The sequence below is a fragment of the Muscardinus avellanarius genome, assembly GCF_963383645.1.
Source record: "Muscardinus avellanarius genome assembly, chromosome: 5".
Classification (NCBI taxonomy): Eukaryota; Metazoa; Chordata; class Mammalia; order Rodentia; family Gliridae; genus Muscardinus; species Muscardinus avellanarius.
Genome location: NC_137790.1, coordinates 77,221,669 through 77,241,510, shown reverse-complemented (window position 1 = coordinate 77,241,510; position 19,842 = coordinate 77,221,669). Strand labels below are relative to the sequence as shown.

At 35.9% G+C, this 19,842-nt stretch overlaps 1 protein-coding gene across 14 annotated transcripts in view; it reads left to right on the top strand.

Moving 5' to 3' along the window:
- Positions 1 to 19,842, top strand: part of DLG1 (discs large MAGUK scaffold protein 1) — a gene marked incomplete at both ends in the record, with an annotated part of 254,956 nt that overhangs the window by 21,553 nt on the left and 213,561 nt on the right. The window contains one exon of one of the 14 annotated variants that reach the window (XM_080695609.1): positions 14,778 to 14,807. The exons of the other annotated variants lie outside the window; for them this stretch is intronic. Within the exon in view, the coding sequence (XP_080551735.1) occupies positions 14,778 to 14,807 (30 nt within the window). Of the gene's footprint in view, positions 1 to 14,777; positions 14,808 to 19,842 lie in introns of those variants that run through there. 14 annotated transcript variants of the gene reach the window in all.

The window sequence follows — 19,842 nt, the reverse complement described above, 5'->3', positions numbered from 1 at the left end:
ACATCTTTGCCAACTCTTTTGATCAACAATGTTTTATTTGTAATTTAAACCATTCCAGTTAGGTGTATAGATGTACTTTTTAAAAATTTCCCTAACATTAACAAGATTAATAAGTGGCTCTTTGGGAAATGTCTGTTCAAATTTGTTGTCCTTTTTTGGGTCATGTATCTTTTACTGAGTAGTAGGAGATCTCAGGATATGATTGGCCTTGTTAGTATGTATATTAAAATATTTTTCCAAATTCTTAGGCATGCTTTTCCTCATATTAATGATCAAGACCTCTTGATATGGTCTGATTTATGGTTATAATGTATATTGTGACTATCAAAGTTCTTCTTGGTTCTAAGATTAAGATTTTTCTACTTAGTTTTTTGTCAGAAACTTTTATTTTGCTTTTTATATTCATTTGTATGAGCCACACTGCAATTTGCAAATTTTCACATGAATATGCATTTCATCCTGTTTCCATTCTTGCACTATAATCTAAAGTATCCTTTTTTTTTTTTGTGGTATTGGGAATTGAACCCAGGGGCATTCTACCTCTGAACTATGCCCCCTTTCCATTCCTTTTTTTTTTTTCTTTTTTTGGAAACAGGGTCTTACTAGGTTGATGAGAGCCTCACTACTTGCTGAGGCTGTCTCCAAACCTGTGATCCTCCTGTCTCAGCCTCCCAAGCACTAGGATTACAAGTGTATGCCACCACGCCATCCTCCTTTTTTGCCTAGGTTATTCCAATAACCTCTTTTTATTAGGTTCATCTATATTCACTCTTACCTTTCACATTTATCACCACTTTGTCTCCATATTAACTTTATAAAATGCAGATCGTGTCATTACCCGATAGTGGCTTTCCATTCTTCTCAGAATGAAGTAGGAAGTACCTTATAAAATTCAGAACTCCTGAATTATTTGACTATTGCCTGTTTTCTCCACTGCCATCTTTTAGAACTTCTTTGGCCACTCTTAACTCTTGGCCTTAGTCTTTTCACATAATGTTCTCTTTGCATGAAGGATTTTTTCTATTTTCCCCCTCAACTCATTTTTAGCATTTTAGTTTAAATGTCATTTCATCCATTTATTTATTCAGCAAATATTTACTGAACATATGTTATATACCATGCACTGAATAAGGTGCTTAAATGAAGCAAAACTTCCTGTCTTCATGGACCATAAATTCTAGTGGGGAAGCAGACAAAAGGGGTAAATTATCTGATGTATTGAAGGCAGTAGGTGCTGTGAGAGGGAAAACAGAATAAAGGAGGATTAGGAATGACAGATTGGGATGAGAAGTACTTTGAATTTTTTTTTTTTTTTGGTGGTACTGGGTTTCCTGGAAGCCCTTCTACCCGGGATACACTCCCACGGGATACACTCCCAGACCTATTTTTTAACATTTTTATGTGGAAACAGAGTCTCTTAAGCCAGTGAGGCTGGCTTCAAACCAGCGCAATCCTCCTGTCTCCGCCTCCCAAGCGCAGGGATTACAAGCGTGTGCCACCACGCCCCGCCTAGTACTTTGAAATTTTTAAAAAGCATTCATGGTATATCTCCATGAGAAAGTGATAATTTTTAGAAGTTGCTCAGTCAGGGCAAATAGCCAACACAAAGACTAAGGCAGAACTAGGGCTTAAATATATTGGAAATAGCAAAATGGCCAGTATGGCTATACCAGGGTAAGAGAGAGGGTACTGGGAGATGAAGTGCTGTGGGAGATGTAGTAGTAGTGAAGGCAGGGCAGATCGGGTGAAGACATTGCAGGGCTTTAAGCAGAGATGTGGTGTTATTTGACTTAGCCTTAAAAAGGGTCACTCAAACTATTGTGTAGAAAATATACTGTAGAGGGAAAAGTGTAGAGGCAGAAAAACTATTAGGAAGCTATTTCAGTAATCCAGTTAAGAATGGATTTTGATTTGAACCAAAATGGTGATAATACAGGTGCTGAGTGACTGAATTTATATATGTGAATATATATATATATATATATATATATATATATATATGAATGAATTTATATATATGAATGTATATATGTATAATTTGGTCATACTAGGGGTGGAACCCAGGGGCTTTTCTACCTCCAGGCTATACTCCCAGAGATATTTTATATTTTATTTGGAAACAGGGTCTCATTAAGTTGCTGAGAGCCTCACTAAGTAGCTGAGGCTGGCTTCGAACCTGTGTGGATTCTCCTGTCTCAGCCTCCCAAGCGCTGAGATTACAAGCATGCGCTGCCACCACACCCGGTGCTAAATTCTGGATATTTTGAGTATAGAATATGAGGCTTTGAGAATGAGTTAGAAACATCAGAATAAGACTTTAAGGTCACTATAAGAGCATCAAGGGTCACTATAAGGATCAGTCACTTCTGAATATAAGTCTTTCTTTACCTCTCAGATCAAGCCAGAGCCGCTATTAAAGCACTTTATAACACTGCTTTTTAATATTCATCACTATTAAGTACTCTAGTATATATTATTTTGTGTGTATTTTGGCCTGTACTAAACCCCAAATTTCTTGAGGTTAGGAACTATTTCTTGTTCACTGAAATAGATGTAGTACTTGCAATAGTTATTCAGTAAATATTTGTTGAATGAAATGAGAGCTGTGAGCTGGTTGTGGTGGTACTCACCTGTAATCTCAATACTTGGGAGGATGAGACAGGATGATCACAGGTTCAAAGCTAGCCATCAAACCCAGGGCTTCATGCCGGGTGTGGTGGCGCACGCTTGTAATCCCAGCACTTGGGAGGCTGAGACAGGAGGATTGCACAGGTTCAAAGCCAGCCTCAGCTACTTAGTGAGGCTCTCAGCAACTTAGTGAGACCCTGTTTCCAAATAAACTATAAAATAGGTCTGGGAGTATAGCCCAGAGGTAGAAAGCCTCTGGGTTCCACCCCTAGTATCACAAAAACAAACAAACCAACCCAGGGCTTCACATATCCTAGACAAGTACTTTACCGCTGATCTATACTCCAACCCTTTCTTTTTGTCTCCCTCCTTCCCTCCCTTCCTCCCTTCCTTATTTTTGCAGGGGAGGGCACTGGGGATTAAACTCAATTCTATTTCTGAGCTATACCCCAGCCCTACTTTTTGTTTTTATTTTATAACAGGGTCTGAATAGATTGATGAGGCTGTTCTTGAACCTATGATCCTCCCATCTTCCCAAAATCTGGATTACAGGCATGTGCTACCACATCTGCTTCTCAACTCCTTCTTTTAGGAGCTATATTTTCCTGTTATTTGAGCACCTTATATGTCCTTTTTTAAAATTTATTTTGAAAAAATTACATCTACAGAAAAAATATAAGAATAATATGTAAGATGCCATTTTGTTATGTTGGCTATTTTCTCTGTATGTGCATAGATATATCAACTTTAGTTTTTGGTTTACCCATTTGAGAACGAGTTACAGGTATCTTGTGTCCTAAGTACCTCACTATGTCTTTCTTAAGAACAAGAATTTTTTCTTTAAAAAAATAATTTGTATATTTATTTTGAAACTAAGGATTGAACCCAGGCTTTCTACCTCTGAACTATACCCCCAGCTGTTTTTAATTTGAAGCAGTGTTTTGCTAAATTGATCTGAGGGTCTTGCTAAGTTGCTGAGGCTGGCCTCAAAAACCTACAAACCTTCTGTTTCAGCCTCCCAAGTACTAGAATTTCAAGCAAGCACCTCCTCACCCAATAAAAACTTCATTTTTTTATGAACATTTCTAAAAACACCCATAGTGCAATTATAAAACTAAGAAAATTTAAGCTAGGCATGATGGCATATGTTAATAATCCCAGTACTTGAGAGGCTGAGACAAGTGGATCACTGGTTTCCAGCCAGCCTCAACTACTTAGGCCTTTCTCAACTTATCCCCTATTTCAAAATTAAAAAAATAAAAGGAGTATAGCTTAGAGGTAGAATGCTCCTGGGTTCAACTCCAGTAGCAAAAAAATAAATAAATAAATAAAAAACCTGAGGAAATTTAAAAGTGATATAGTACTGATATTTATATTGTTATTACCTATATCTATAGCCCATAATCAAATTAAGACACATTTCTTATCTTTGGTGCCATCTGTCCTATAATTATAAATCCCCAAGGCAGACCCAAATTCTATAGTTTTTACCTTGGACTTTGGAAGATGAATTTTATAGCTTTCTTTATGAATTGTCAACATCTTGAATTACTGCATTCAGAATAATTGATAGTTTGATATATTGGTATTTGACTGCTTTTCCTATTTTTTTTCCAGTTTTCTCAAGGTTCTTTCTCTGACTCTTTGATTTTTTTCTAGCAGAATATCCATATCACTCAGATAATGCATTGCAGATACACTGGTATGAACTCCTTCTCCCCTCCATCAGATTTAGTGTTGTCTTATTTATTTAACTACAGTTTTTAAATTATATGCTATAAAAATAAACTGTATAAAATTTTAATTAATTAATTAATTAATTTTTTGATGGTACTGGGGGTGGAACCCAGAGGCTTTCTATCTACCTCCGGGCTATACTCTCAGACCTATTTTATATTTTATTTGGAAACAGGGTCTCACTAAGTTGCTGAGAGCCTCACTAAGTAGCTAAGGCTGGCCTCGAACCTATGTGATCCTCCTGTCCCAGCCTCCCAAGCGCGGGGATTACAAGCGTGAGCCACCACGCCTGGCTCTGTATAAAATTTTAAATAATGTACCTTTGGGGAAAGCCTTGTAACTTTAGATTTAATCAAGATCAAAACATAGACAGTTGCCACATGGCACAGCCTCTTCATCAATAGCATTTTAACCATATTGCTGTGTACATGAGATTGTAAGTGACTAATGATCATGTGCTATTATTTTACATTCACTGTTAAATATTTTAAAATATTTTTAGCTTTATGAGAATTTTATCCTAGTGTTTAAGTGATATTATCTAGTACTAAGAACTGAAGGATATACCTCCAAATCAGTAACACTGAAATGGAAGTAAAATGCTATGAGAGAAATGAAACAAATGCCTTACTATGTCAAGCTGTTAATCTAGAGAAAACTCAGCAAAATATTACAGTTACTGATAAGAAAGAAGTCTGTTATACCTAAGTGTGTCTCGTAAGTTGTAGATTTATGTGTTCCAAAAAAGCACCCCATTGAGTTTTGAATTATATGTTTTGATTATATGACATTTTCAGCAATTTCTTAAATTTAGTTCTATATCTGTACCTATTACTATTTTTAATATTAAAGTATTTATATTACATGTGCTCTTAAAAACATTCTCTTCCCCCTTTTTTTTGGATTGTCAGAATGATACATACTCATTGTAAAAATCTCTAACTTTGGCCGGGCGTGGTGGCGCACGCTTGTAATCCCCGCGCTTGGGAGGCAGAAACAGGAGGATCGCGCAGGTTCAAAGCCAGACGCGCGCGCTGGTTTAGGAGACCCTGTTTCCAAATAAAAATGTAAAAATAGGTCTGGGAGTGTAGCCCGGAGGTAGAAGGGCTTCCAGGAACCCCCGTACCACCAAAAAAAAAACCAAAAAACAAAAAAACCCTCTAACTTTATAGAAGTATGTTTTGTGTGAGTGTGTGTTGGGCACGGGTGCTAGAGATGAGTCCAGGGGCATTCTACTTCTGAGTTATACCCCTAGCCCTGTTTTATTTTGAATCAGGGTCTCCAAGTTGTTGAGGCCAGATTTGAACCTGCAATCCTTGTCTCAGCCACCCAAGTTACTGGGATTACAGGCATGTGCCACTGTGTCTGGCTACAAATATGTTTTTAATTATATAAAATTCATTTCAGGTAATATTAACAACCTCTCTTAGGCTCTTGGTTCTTTTCTCTTTTTTGGAACCTCATTTTACTCTCTCTATAACTTTTTCTCTCTTTTGGGCCTCTGTTCCACCTTGATTTTATCCTATAAATGAATTTAAAAATCCCATAAAACCAGAAAAAAAAAAAAAACCCATAGTTTCTTATTAAACTTCTTGAAAAAGTAGTTTACCTTTTCTTTCCCCTTCCTTCTTATTCACAACATACTGTAACCTGGCTTTTGACCCAGTTTTTGTTTCCACAGTTACTCTTTATTTTTGTTGTTGTTACTTTCTTAAGAAAAAGAATCTTGATTATACAGATAATTGGGTACATCTTAAAAACAAAAGTACTGAGAGGTGCATAATGCTGAGTCATTCTTTTAAAAATTCTTTTCATCTGAGTGAAGTATTTGCATATAACCTACACAAGCTTTCCATATACTTTGATCATTTATAGATTACTTACAATTTCTAATACAAGGTAAATGTTTTATAAATAGTTGTTATACTGTATTGTTTAGAAAATAATGGCAAAGGGGGCATGGCGGGGCACATTTGTAATCCCAGTACTTGAGAGGTTGAGACAGGAGGATCACAGCTTCGAAGCCAGCAGCAGCAACTTAGGTTCTTCACAACTTACTGAGACTTACTTTCTTTCTTTCTTTCTTTCTTTCTTTCTTTCTTTCTTTCTTTCTTTCTTTCTTTCTTTCTTTCTTTCTTTCTTTCTTTCTTTCTTTTGTGGTACTGGGTGTGGAACCCAGGGGCTTTTCTACCTCCAGGCTGTACTCCCAGACCTGTTTTATACTTTATTTGGAAACAAGGTCTCACTAAGTTGCTGAGAGCCTCACTAAACTGAGGCTGGCTTTGAACCCCCGTTAGATCCTCCTGTCTCAGCCTCCCGTGCACTGGGATTACAAGTGTGCACCACCACACCTGGCTCGAGACCTGTTTCAAAATAAAAAATAAGGTTAGGGGTATAGCTCAGAGGTAGAATTCCCTAGGTTCAATACCTAGCACAGAAAGAAAGGAAGAAAGAAAGAAAAAAAGAAAGAGAGGGAGGAAGAAGGAAATAATGGCAAGGGGGAAAATGTCTATACAAATTTAGTACAGATACACATATGTATGTATGTATATATATTGTACTGGGTATTGAGTCCAGGGGCATTCTACCTCCAAGCTGCACCCCCACTGCTATTTTTTATTCTTTATTTTGAAATAGGGTCTCACTGAGTTGCAGAGGGACTTACTAAGTAGCTGTGCACCTGTGATACTCCTGTCTTAGCTTCCCAAGTACTGGGATTACAAGTGTGTGCCACCACACTGGCTTTTAAAGATATTTTTAATCTGCAGTTAGTTGAATCTCCAGTTACAGTTCATGAAAAGAGGGGGCAAAATGTGTTTGTTCTGCTAATTCTATACTTTTATTGTTTTTTAGCTTCTATATATTTTTTAAACTGAGAAGTTCCAATAAAATTGGCTGCTTGGGGAAAAAAATGAGAGGTACATATTATCCTGTACGTTGCTTTCTATGCCTGTTCTTCTTAGACATATTCAGACTTCTGGTTGTATGGTGTAAAATTGCTTAGTTTCTCTTTTCTAAGTTTTATAACCTATAAAGTGGACGTAGTAACAGAATAAACTTCATAATGCTGTTTGTAAGTATGAAATGGGATAACTTATGTAAACCTTAGATCAGATTGACACAACATATTAAGTTAAACAAATGTTAGATTTTAAAAGTGATGCCAGGTAAGGTGGTTCACATGTGTAATCCCTGTACTTAGAGGCTGAAAAAGGAGGATTGTAGGTTTGAGACTAGCTTCAGCAACATAGTGAGACCCTGTTTCAAAATAAAGGATAAAAGATAGGGCTCGGTGTAGCTCAGAGGTAAAATGCTTCTAGGTTCAATCCCCAGTAACACACACACGCACGCACGCACGCACACACGCACGTACGTACGTACGTAAAGTAAAAAGGGCTATGGGTATAGCTCATTGGTAGGACCTTGCCCATTGGTAGGATTGCACCCCTGCTGGATTCAATCTCTTCTAGTACCACATACATAAACACACAAAAGGATCTTTTTTTTTTTATGGTGGTACTGGGGTACCTGGAAACCCTTCTACCTCTGGACTACACTTCCAGACCTATTTTATACTTTTTTATTTAGAAACAGAGTCTTTTAAGCCAGAGAGAGACTAGCTTCGAACCAGCGCAATCCTCTTGTCTCAACCTCTCAAGCGCAGGGATTACAAGCGTGTGCCACCACGCCCGGCCAAAAGGATCTTTTTATTAAGCTGTTGCATATTCAGTAATTTATTAAGCCAGGTGGGGTAGAGCATCCCTGTAATCCCAAGACATGGGAGGCAGAGGCAACAGGATTGCAAGTTCAAGACCAGTCTCAAAAACTTAAACTGGGAAACCTAGAAGACTCTCTTTCAAAACAAACCAACAAGGTTGGCATGGAAACTCTTGCTTGTAATCCCAGACTTGGAGACTGAGGCAGGAGGATCACAGGTTCACATCCAGCCTCAGCAACGTAGTGAGACTGTATTTCAAAACTAAAGAATAAAGTCAGGCTGAGGGTATAGCTCAGAGGTTTAGTGCCCCTGGGTTCAATCCCCAGTACCCACTCCCCCCACACACACATTGAGTAGCTAAAAATGAAAGGATTGGGGGTATAACTCAGAGGTAGACTGTTCCTGAGTCTCCAGTACCACCACCACTACCCAGAAAAGAAAAAGAATTATCAGTATGTCAAAAGATGAAAACCATATATTCTTCTTCAAGTTTATTTTATGTCCTTATCTTCCCCCTTTTTGCCAACATTGCTATAATCCACTCTATGCTTTTAAAATTTTTTCTCTTCTTGTTAACTGTTTCCCCTATTGATTTTTCTTTTTGTGTTACTGGCGGGAAAATGATTTTTGTCATATAGAAGCTATAGTGAATATTATCAGTAGCCATGTACTTACTACTTTAAGAAAATAACTGTTTTCTAGTTGAAGTTCCTTTGTTTTTTACTGTGATCACATTCTCCTACCTCCTTTCCCAGAAAGCATCTGTCCTGAATTTGGTGCTTATCATCCCTATTTATTGTCAGTTATTAGTTTACTCTTTCTGTGCTTGGGATTCATTGAGTTTCTTGAATCTGTCAGTTTATTGTTTTTACATACCTACATTAATTTTTTTTGTACTGGAGATTGAACCCAGGGGCTCTTTACCTCTGAGCTACACCCCCAGCCCAATTTTAGTTTATTATTATTTTTTAAACCGGGTCTTGCCAAGTTGTTGAGGTTCATCTTAAACCTACATTCCTCTTGTCTCAGCCTCCCACGTACTGCACCACCATACCCAGCTTCCCATTAGAAGTTTTCATTATTTCTTTAAAATTTTTAACTTTTCCCTCCCCTTTTCAGGGATTCCAGTATGCATATTGATTTGATTAATATACTAATAATAATGCCAACATTATCAGTATACCACTACTATTAATATATTAATATTGATATCAGTAACATATATTAACAATAACACTAATAATATAAATGCTATTGAAATTAATCTATTAATATTGATAGATTAACAATATATTAATATAATAATGTCCGTAGATTTTTTTCTGTTATGTTTTTTGATAGCTTATGCCTTCAAGTTCACTAATATTTTCTTTTGAAATGTCTAATCTGTTATTAATTTCATTCGGTCATTTTGGACATTTTAATTTTTCTCCAGAACTTCTATTTGGTTCCTTTTTAATTTTTCAGATCTCATTAACATAATGCATGCTTTCTTCTGTCTTCATGAATGTGTGGGACAGAACTAAAGTTAACTTAAAATATCCTTGTCTATTCTTTCATTTTTCATTTCTGGTTCTCCTGTTGGAGGTTACATTTTCCTGCTTCTTTATATGCTTGGTAATTTTTAGTGAAGTTGGCAGATATTGTGGCAGATTTTTGCCAACATTTACCTTTTGGGGGCCTAGATGTTATTTGTTTAGATATTCTTGAGCTTTGTTTTGGAGTGACGTTACTTAGAAAAAGTTTGATCCTTTTGAAGCTTGCTTTTAAGCTTTTAAAAGTGGGGCCAAGCAACCTTTGCTATAGGCCTAATTTTGTCCCAGTACTGGGGCAGTACTCTACCCAGTGACTTAGTGCTCTACCTAGTTTTTTCATTGACTGTTCTTCCTGCTTTTTTAAAAAATTATTTTCTAGCCTCAGATTTTCTTTATATGCAGATCAAAACTAATCATAAGACTCGAGGAGAGTCCTAAAATACTTTATTCTAGTAATATTTCAGGAAACAATTTTGTCAAACTCTTCACATTGATCTTAGACATTAGGGTCATCAGTATAACTACAACCACTTTGGAATCATCTGCTCTGTTTCACCTCAAACATCAGTTTCACAGAATGTAAGTTGTTTGAGATGTTGCCCTTTTTGAATTAAAATGCCACCTTATTTAACTGCAAGTCTCTGAAACTCTATGCAGCTCTCTCCTTTCTAGTACTCTTACCTGGAATTTTAGAGCCCTAGGCCTTCCTGATTTCTGTTTTGCCTTCTCAGCTTAGCCTTCTGGGCTTTGCTTAGTTTCCTCTTCCTCTCTTTCCTGCAGTCTGGAGATTATTTCTGGGCAATTGCGGGATATGCCCCATTTCTTTCTCTTCTCACAGCAGAGGTCTACTGTTTTGTACCACTTTGTTCAATGTCTGAACATCGTTGTTTCGTACTTGTCAATATGACAGATTAGTTTTTGTTGCTTAAGGTAGGATAGTCAGTCTGTTTTCCCTATTCCATCATATTTGGAAGTAATTGCCTGTATATAGAAAGCCATTGGCATTCTGAGAGATACTGTTAATTATCTTACATGCTTGAATATTATGTAGAATATTGCCATCTCAAATACTTAAATTTGAGTCCTCCTAAAGTTGTCCATATTACAGGATGACTTTTAAATTATTTTGAACAGCCAGTGACTGCCTGAGGGAACACATTGACTTGAAATGTTCCTAGTTAGTGCCAGTTGAGATGGTTATAGAAGAGGCAATAGTAAGTGTAGAATTTTAACATAGATTAAATAATCATTCCTGAGTATGACCTTAAAAGCCACAAGCTTTAGATGTTATATGCAAGATTTTCTGAAAGATTAATAAATACACTAAGAAGGAATATAATTAAGTGGCTACATTATAGGGATCGTAAATGCATATCTACGGTCGAAAGGGGAAAATTTGGTTTCTTACATGAATGGTACTAGTAGTACTTGGGATAAATGCTCAGGTGACTTTTTAGTCAAAAAGGGCAACATCTTAAACACTTACATTCTGTGAAACTGATATTTGAGGCCAAATAGGCAGATGATTCAAAAGTAGCTGTAGTTACAGTGATGATCCTCATGTCCAAGGTGAATGTGAAGAGTTCAACTAAAATTGTTTTCTGAGCTGGGCGTGGTGGTGCACGCTTGTAATCCCCATGCTTGGGAGGCAGAGACATGTTCAAAGCCAGCCGGGCTGGCATAAGAGACCCTGTTTCCAAAAATAAAAAACTATAAAATAGGTCTGGGAGTGTAGCCTGGAAGTAGAAGGGCTTCCAGGAACCCCTGTACTACCCCCCCCCCAAAAAAAATTGCTTTCTGGAATAAAACAGTATTTTTGACATATTATTTTAATAATTTGTATTGTCAAATATATACTAACATGACTCAGTAAACTTAGAGTTAGATATTTGGCTATTTCATCTATATTCTTAAGGTTTACATTTGAATTGGCAAAACTATTTTAAAGAGTTTTTACTAGAAAAATGGAATACCTAATTTTAAGGGTCAACTCAGACTTTAAACTTTGTAATCACCTATAGTTTAGATATTAGAAAGGCCATTTATTAATCTAACCAGTATTTATTGAGCCTCTGTTACATTGTCTCCCCACAGGTACTGACAATAAACTGATAGTTACAGAGATATTCTTGAGTCTTGCCCTGTTAGAGCTTAGAATCTAGTGAATTTAGAAATTAAAATATAGGAATAGGTGGAAGAGAGCTTTTAGAAGCTATATAGTTTTATAAAAGGAAAGACTGAGATGCCCCCTCTTACCCCAAAAGAAAATGACTAAAGTTATAGAGCCTTTTAATTGGCTGAACAGTATTTATGTCTTGCTATAGGGATTTTCAGCTTTCATTGTTATGAGGTCACACTTAGGGATGCCATCTTTGTCTGGGCCAGATTATTCTGAATAAAATAAAAAGTTTCATGAGAGAAATTCCAGAACACCAAAAGAGAAAACAGCTAAAGATTCTTGTATATCTTTTTATTTTCCTTCACAAAACACAATGCCCCATCAGTGTTTGGATATTACCTACGTTATTTTCAGTATTTTGCTTAAAATTGATAACTAAAGAGTCATAAGCTTTGAATAGGCTTCACCGCTTCATATTGGGAGCATAGGATTGTTGAGGGTTGGATCAGGAGGAGGAAGTACTCTGTTTTCAACAGAGCATGCAATTTATAGGCAATGTTTTGCATGGGAAAAGGGATGTGTTGGCCCATGATGAAATGTGCTTCTTCCCACCCCCAAACCTTTTAACTGTAATACATATATTGGTCTAAGAGGAGAAAGCAACCCCTTTTCCCTCTGTTCTCACTCAGCACAACACAGAGCATTTGGTGCCTAGATATGTGGGGTTTTCCTCCACACACCAGGCAGTTCTCTAGATACACCAGCTGGGTGTCTTATAATTTAATTCAGTTCGCTTCAGATACCAGTTGTAAGTAGGCTGTTACCAGAGTTCCCACAACCATTGGCTTCTTGGTTTCGGTTAATAGGATGGTTAAACTCAAGGAAACACATATACTCACAAGTTTTATATAGGATGCAGTAAACAGTCAGATGGAGAGGTGTTAAGGGTGAGGTCTGGCAGGGTCTTGAATGTAGGAGCTTTTGTCCTGATAAAGTTGGGGTGTCCTGATAAAGTTGGGGTGTTCCACTCTCTTAGCAGGTGGGCACAATTGCCATCCCAGAAATTCATAAACTCTTGTTTGAAAGTTTTTACAGGGCTTGAATTCCATTTACCCCACACCAACCCTTTTCTTAGTGTCTAGTGGGTAAAGCTGAAAGTTCCAACCCTCTAATACTTTAACCCCTTGTTCTTTCTGGTCACCAGCCCCATCCTGGAACTTTCTAGTGGTCCCACCCTAAGTCACCTCATTGGTATAACCTCAGGTGAGATTGAAAGTCTTGTTATAGATACTTCTGTCACTCAGGAGTCTCCAAGGGTTTTTAAGGCTCACCATAAAGGAATGGGGGTAGAGGGGAGTGGGGGTGGAGATGAGATAAAGATCAAATATATTTTATTTACCACAATAGGTATGTAGGTGTAGCTGGTGTTTACTGAGTGCTTAATAATGTTCACATTATCCTCAGTGCTAAGCAAGTATTATTTCATTTATTCCTTACACAATAGCCCTATTAGGGTCTATTTAAGGTAAAATCCCACAGGACCTATCTAAACTATATTTTCTTAGGCCTCAAACAAAAGACTATCACCCGATAAATACCAAAATAATAATACCAGTTATAATGCTTTCACTTAGATGAGTACTAAGTGATACATATGTATTAACTCTTTCATAACCTTTATAGCAAAACTTAGTTTTAGTATGAAAGTTGCTGATGCAGTCCATGTGCATTAGTAGAAGTAGTAATGGTGTATTTGAAGGAAGTAGGAACAATTTTTTTTTTTTTTTTTTGGTGGTACTGGGGTTCCTGGAAGCCCTTCTACCTCCTGGCTACACTCCCAGACCTATTTTTACATTTTTATTTGGAAACAGGGTCTCCTAAGCCAGCGCGCGCGGCTGGCTTCGAACCTGCGCGATCCTCCTGTCTCTGCCTCCCAAGCGCGGGGATTACAAGCGTGCGCCACCACGCCTGGCGTAAGTAGGAACAATTTAACTGTTTGAATTTGAGGTCATTCATACTGTGTAGATTATGAAGAAACACTGTGGACATAAATTACAGATAATATTCTCCTTTACTGTATGTTTGAGTAGGAAAGTGTGGCTGGAGGTTTATGAGGATAAAAGGCAGTTGCCATTCCTTTATCTTGTCTTTTATGGGTTAGCTTATCTGTCTTCCTGGTGATCTTGAAGACTAGATAGAAATGCACAAAGTTAGGTGACTTTTGGGTTAAAAATGAAAACTTACTGAGGAGTTTGAAATGGTACATAGTTATAACTATCTCTTTGTGGTGGTTTTTTAGGAAGGGCAAGGGATCAAGTGAGATGGATTTAGTAAAGCACTAAAGCTAAATCTGCCTTCACTGGTAAAATGCTATCTATTTATTTTAGTAAAAACAGACAAGGTAAGTTTTAGAGATAAAATTCAAATTTACTGTATTTTATTCTTTCTGCTCCCCTTCTCAAAAATACCACATGGAATATTCCATTCATTACTGCCTGAGAAAGTCATTACTTTGCAGGCTGCAGTTGCTGAAATGGTTTAGTGGAAGAAATGTTTGCTTGCATTTTTTTTAGTGATTTTTTTTGGTAGTTTTTTTTCTCTTCAATATCCAAACTGTAGCAAACAAGAAGAAACATTTAAATTTATATCGGATAAACCTCTTCATGGAGCATTTCATCAGATGACTCCCTGTAACCTCATATCTTGAAAAGAGGGATTAAATGAAATAGCATCTGAAGCAGCAGTGGTCTCTTGTGGAATAAACCCTGACATTTTCCACAGTGTTTTGTGGGATAATTTCAAGTTCTTCAGATACAGATTATATAAAGAAGATTGTAGGGCACGTGACACATTCTGGTTTCTTGTATTTCAGATAGTAGAAAAATTGCTACCTCTAAGAATGGATCCTGGAGAGAGCTTGTCACAATTATAACTTATCATCTATGATTTTATCTCACAACTTTATTATTTTTTTTGTCCAAATAGGCAACTTAAAAATAGTTTTACTTTATGTATAAAATATTATTGTAATGGTAGAGTAATGGATTGCCTGTGCATTGTAACCACAAAGGTAAGCTACAATATGCTTTTTTATATTATTGTTAGTGACAGATGTGAAAGATCTTTTGTTCATAATGTATTTTTAAATAAAGTGTAACCATTGCTAGAGGTTTGAAAACAGGTATTTAAATCTATATGATGCTTAATTCATATCCTTTAGGAAAGGCAATATTTTGAATGTTTTTCATATAGTTAAAAAATAGTTTGTTAAACAGATAATTTTTTCCTGAGACTTACAGAAAGCTTTTTTATTTTTAACAGCAAAGGTTTACAAGATCTTTGGTTATATTTAAATCTTCTAAATATATTCTCAAAGTTCTTTTCTACTTTGTGTTCCACACAAAATGAGTATAACTCATTTTGAGAACATTTTCTGGTCTCTTTCATTTATTACAAATATAGGTAAAAAATTTTTAAAGAAGAAAAGAGTCAAGTTCTGTGTGTGTTACCTTTGGAAAGATGTTGATTCGGATGTAAAATGATTTAAGTGTGTACTTCTTCAAGTACTTGTTTAAAATTCTCTTGTTCATTGTCCTCAGAGTGCAGCATAGTTCACTAATCTCTAAGTCTGGCCTTTATTTATGAGCACCAGTTTGTAGACATTGTGTGATTGCATTATTATAGATTCTGGGTGCTTACATTTAAAATGTATACATTGGTTTTTAAAATGTGAAGAGTTTTACTACCCTTTTGGTTTTTTATTTCTATACACTGATGATATGAGATTTAAAAATAATATATACTAATAAAAGATAAGTAAATTTATTATCTCTGAAAGGAGGTTTATTACTGTTTCTGTATAGTCAATTATTTCTCACAAGAGGAAAAGTAGGAAAATTGATGGAAATTGGTTTTCATGTTGCACACAGAATTCAAGTAATAGTTTGTGATCGGATACAGACATGCCTATTAAGTGGAACCAACCCTCTGATTATAAGGGGATATCTTCTATACCTCTAACTAAACTGTCTTGATGAAATATTCCTAAAGAATGTTTAAAGGGCACATTAGCTTGTAAAATGGTGTTTTCTATAATTTTTTTTTAATGGATGTTTGTGGTTTATTCTCCCCATGATTTACCTTTTATCATTTTATTTAGTTTTGTTTTTATTTCTAATAGTATTTTAAGGTTATTTGAAATGATCTTTTTTCTTTGCTACATGTTTCTTGAGAAATATAGAATTTTTTGTATTTAACCCTTTTTTTTTTGCAGAGAGCCACTATTGCTTAAAAATTTGATGTAATCATTACCCTTAAAGTATTTTTATAAATTTTTATTATGTAACTTAAAACAAAAATAGAAAAAGATTTAGGTTTAAAATTAGGAAGCTTAAAACATTGTTTGTACTTACTTTTGAAAAAGCTAACTTAAAATGATTTGTTCTGTTATTGGAAATAACTCCTTTGAACATTTTTAAGCTAACAGCTACAGCAGGAATAGCAAATTTAAAAAAAAATTTTTTTATCTAGAGGATATAGTGCATGCTACCCTTTTTCTGCCCCCCTCCACAGCCCTAGGGTCTTTTCTCTTTTCATCTTTAGAGAGCTGTGTGGTTTTTATATATGTTTTAAAAGTCTAACAGGGTAGTTCATGTAATTCTATCATGCTAATACTAAAACACCTTTCCAAGAGAAGTTTTTTCATCATCCGCCTCCCCTTTCTCCCACTTGTGTAGGCACAGTGAACTAGGTAGGCATGTTGCATCACTGCTACCATGGATACCCTTAAGAACAGGCATGTGGGTTGAACTAAAGCAATGATGATTAGTCCTCCCCCCATATCTATATGTTCTTCACAATGAAAACTCTTATTTTAAAACACTTGCAAATGACTAGATTGTGAGATGTGATGACTAAATTGTCACTGCTATTGAACTGCCAACTCTTGGCCTCCATTTACAGTCATATACCATTTACTAACTTAAGATGATCATAAATTGCTCCACATTCTTTTTCACAATATATTTTAAACACAAATGTAGTGTTTGTTTTGCTTTTTAGTGAAAGTTAAAATGTACGTACTCTTTAAATTTATGAAATACACTTTTGGATTTAGATATTTGTGGGGAAAAGATACTATTTAACATTTCTGTCATGGCAACATTGCTGACTATTGGAATACCAACATAGGTTTTATGTCATTTTATTAGCTTGTGCTTTTTCACATAATAATGTCTTTCTAGGAGAATTTTAGTTTTGTGTTTGTAAGTTCTTATGTTCTTGTGAATATGTCAGTTGGTGTGGAGTTAATATTGTTAGGTACCAGGCAGACAAGTGTGGTTTTTGTCAGGCTTATTGTCACCATAGGAAAATTAACTGGGTGCATACAAGGCTTAACAGGAATGATTAGGAAATATTGTTGTATATTATATTTTCTTATGTTAACAATAGAGAGCACTGTGTATAAACTATAGCAAAGGGCATTTATATTCTTTATTATGGAGGTTTTTTAGTTTGTTAACTTCTGGAAGGGAGGGAAGGAGAGAGGCAGGCATATAAGTTTAGTTTAAGAATTTTTTGTAGTAGAGCCATGTCTTTTCCATCTTCTGTTATACTGCTTGTTGATTAAGTAAATAATGTTCTCTTATCTGTATTAATTTTATGGTAATTTAGCAAAAGCCTAGGAGACAGAAGAAAAAACTGAAAAATTTGTGTGTGTATTCTTAAGCTCTATATTTCCTCCTTCCTAGGTTGAAATGAATTTTCATATTTCAGGAAATTTTCTTAAACTCAGTGTTACTTGTTAATATTTTTATTACTTTAATCAAGACTTGGAATCCATGTTAAGGGTTGTCAGGGCAGTGTTTAAAGTATGTATAGTTTTGGATATCTTTTCTAATTAAGGAATTGGCAATGCATGAGTGTTAGGGGGTACAAACCAGGTTTTCATTATTTTTGTCAATAGAACATGTTTCAGTTCTGGAAGTATTTCTTTCGTCTTCGAAATCTTTTTGCATAACAGTTTGCAAGCCCCCATACCTGTTAATCTTACTATGACCTTTCAGATTCCAGCTTATACATTACTTTCCTAGGGAAACCCAGGCCTTCCTTTATTAAGTTATGTTATTCTATAAAAGTGTGCTTTATCTTTATAACACAGTATATCATGTATTTATATGATTCCTCATAATTTTATGTTTGCCTCATTGAACTGTATTACAAAAGTTAAGACTTGTTTTCCATGGTCTCTTCCTGCTCAAATGTCTGACATATAGTAGATTCTCAGTAAATAATTGTAAGATGAATAAAGCTTTGGCATAGTTGATCCAAATTTGTAGTTTTTTTTAAAGAACATTAAGTTTTGTAATACAGGTTAAGTCTCATTTTTAACATGGCTATATATTGATATCCTTAAAAACTGTGAGTAAAATTTATCATTCTATGTTTATAATAAATTCAAAAGGATCTGGAAAGTAGCTTATCTTCCCGATGTTTTCTATTTTTTAATTTTTTTTAGCATGTTTGACACTTAATTGGCTATCACTTTTTTTTTTTTTTTTTTTTTTTGGTGGTAGTTGGGTTCCTGGAAACCCTTCTACCTCCGGGCTACACTCCCAGACCTATTGTATATATTTTTTTGGAAACAGGGTCTCTTAAGCTAGTGAGGCTGGCTCCGAACCAGCGTGATCCTCCTGTCTCCGCCTCCCAAACGTGGGGGGTTACAAGCGTGCACCACCATGCCCGGCTATCACTTAAATATTTGAATGATTTGTTGACAGTTTATAGCATATATTTGATTATTTTTTTTTCTTTTTCTGGTACTAGGGATTGAACCCAAGGGCCTTCTACCTCCAAGCTATATCCCCAGCCCTTTTTATTATTTGGAAACAGAGTCTCACTAATTTGCTGAGGCTAGCTTTGAACCTGTGATCCTCCTCTCTCAGCCTCCCAAATATTGGAGTTACAGGTGTGTGCCACCACGCCCAGCTGCTTGCTTCTATTTTGGGGTTGCAAAATGTTAAACTTAACAGCTTTAGCATTTTTCAGTAGAACTTTATGCACTGATGGAAGTGTTCTGTATCTGCCCTGTCCTATTCAGAGCCAACTTTTCACATATTTACTCTTCCTGATTTGTTTTCTTTTTCTTTTTTGTGTTGCTGAGGGTCAAACAGAGGACCACTCATATGCTAGACAAACACTGCACCACTCAGCTATATTCTAGCCCTTTGAGTTTTATTTTGAGGGGTTTTGCTAAGTTGCACGGTTTTGCAGGATGTCTTTGAACTTGTGATCCTCCTGCCTCCGATCCTGGAGTGGCTGGTATATTACAGGCATGCACCACCATTCCTGGGTCCCCCAAAATTTTAAACATTACTTTTTAGTGGATAATAAGCTCACATAATTAAAAAATTAAAACTCATTATTAGCCCAGGCTTGGTGGTGCACACCTGTAATCCCCGCACTTGGGAGGCTGAGACAGGAGGATACCAGGTTTGAAGCACGCCTCAGCAATTTAGTGAGGCTGTCAGCAACTTAGGGAGACCATGTTTCCAAATAAAAAATAAAAAGGGGTTGGGGGAATAGACCAGAGGTTGAAGGCCCCTGGGGTTCATAACCACACACACAAAACCTGTCATTAAAATTTTATATACATAAGTCTCATTTCTCTTCCTTCCCTTCTCTCCTCAGCTCCCATAGAAAATTATCTTTATTTCAGTTTCTCTTTTCATTACTTACTGAAATATAAATTAAAGAGATAACTTTGTAACAACTGGTTCCATTGAAAAAAGAAATTGGGTTGAAACTTTTAAAAGATACATGCTGTATTTTGAATGATAGTATCCTTCCAAATTATTGTTAAACTTTGTAACAACTGGTTCCATTGAAAAAAGATGAAATTGGGTTGAAACTTTTAAAAGATACATGCTGTAGTTTGAATGATAGATATCCTTCCAAATTATTGTTAAAATTTGATCCTTAGTGTAATGATGTTGGGGTGTGGCTTTTGGGAGATGATCATTGGGAAGGCTTTGACCTCATGAGTAAGATCAGCATTCTTAGAAAAGAGCCCAAGGTTGTAAGGAGCACTTGATTGCCTTTCTACC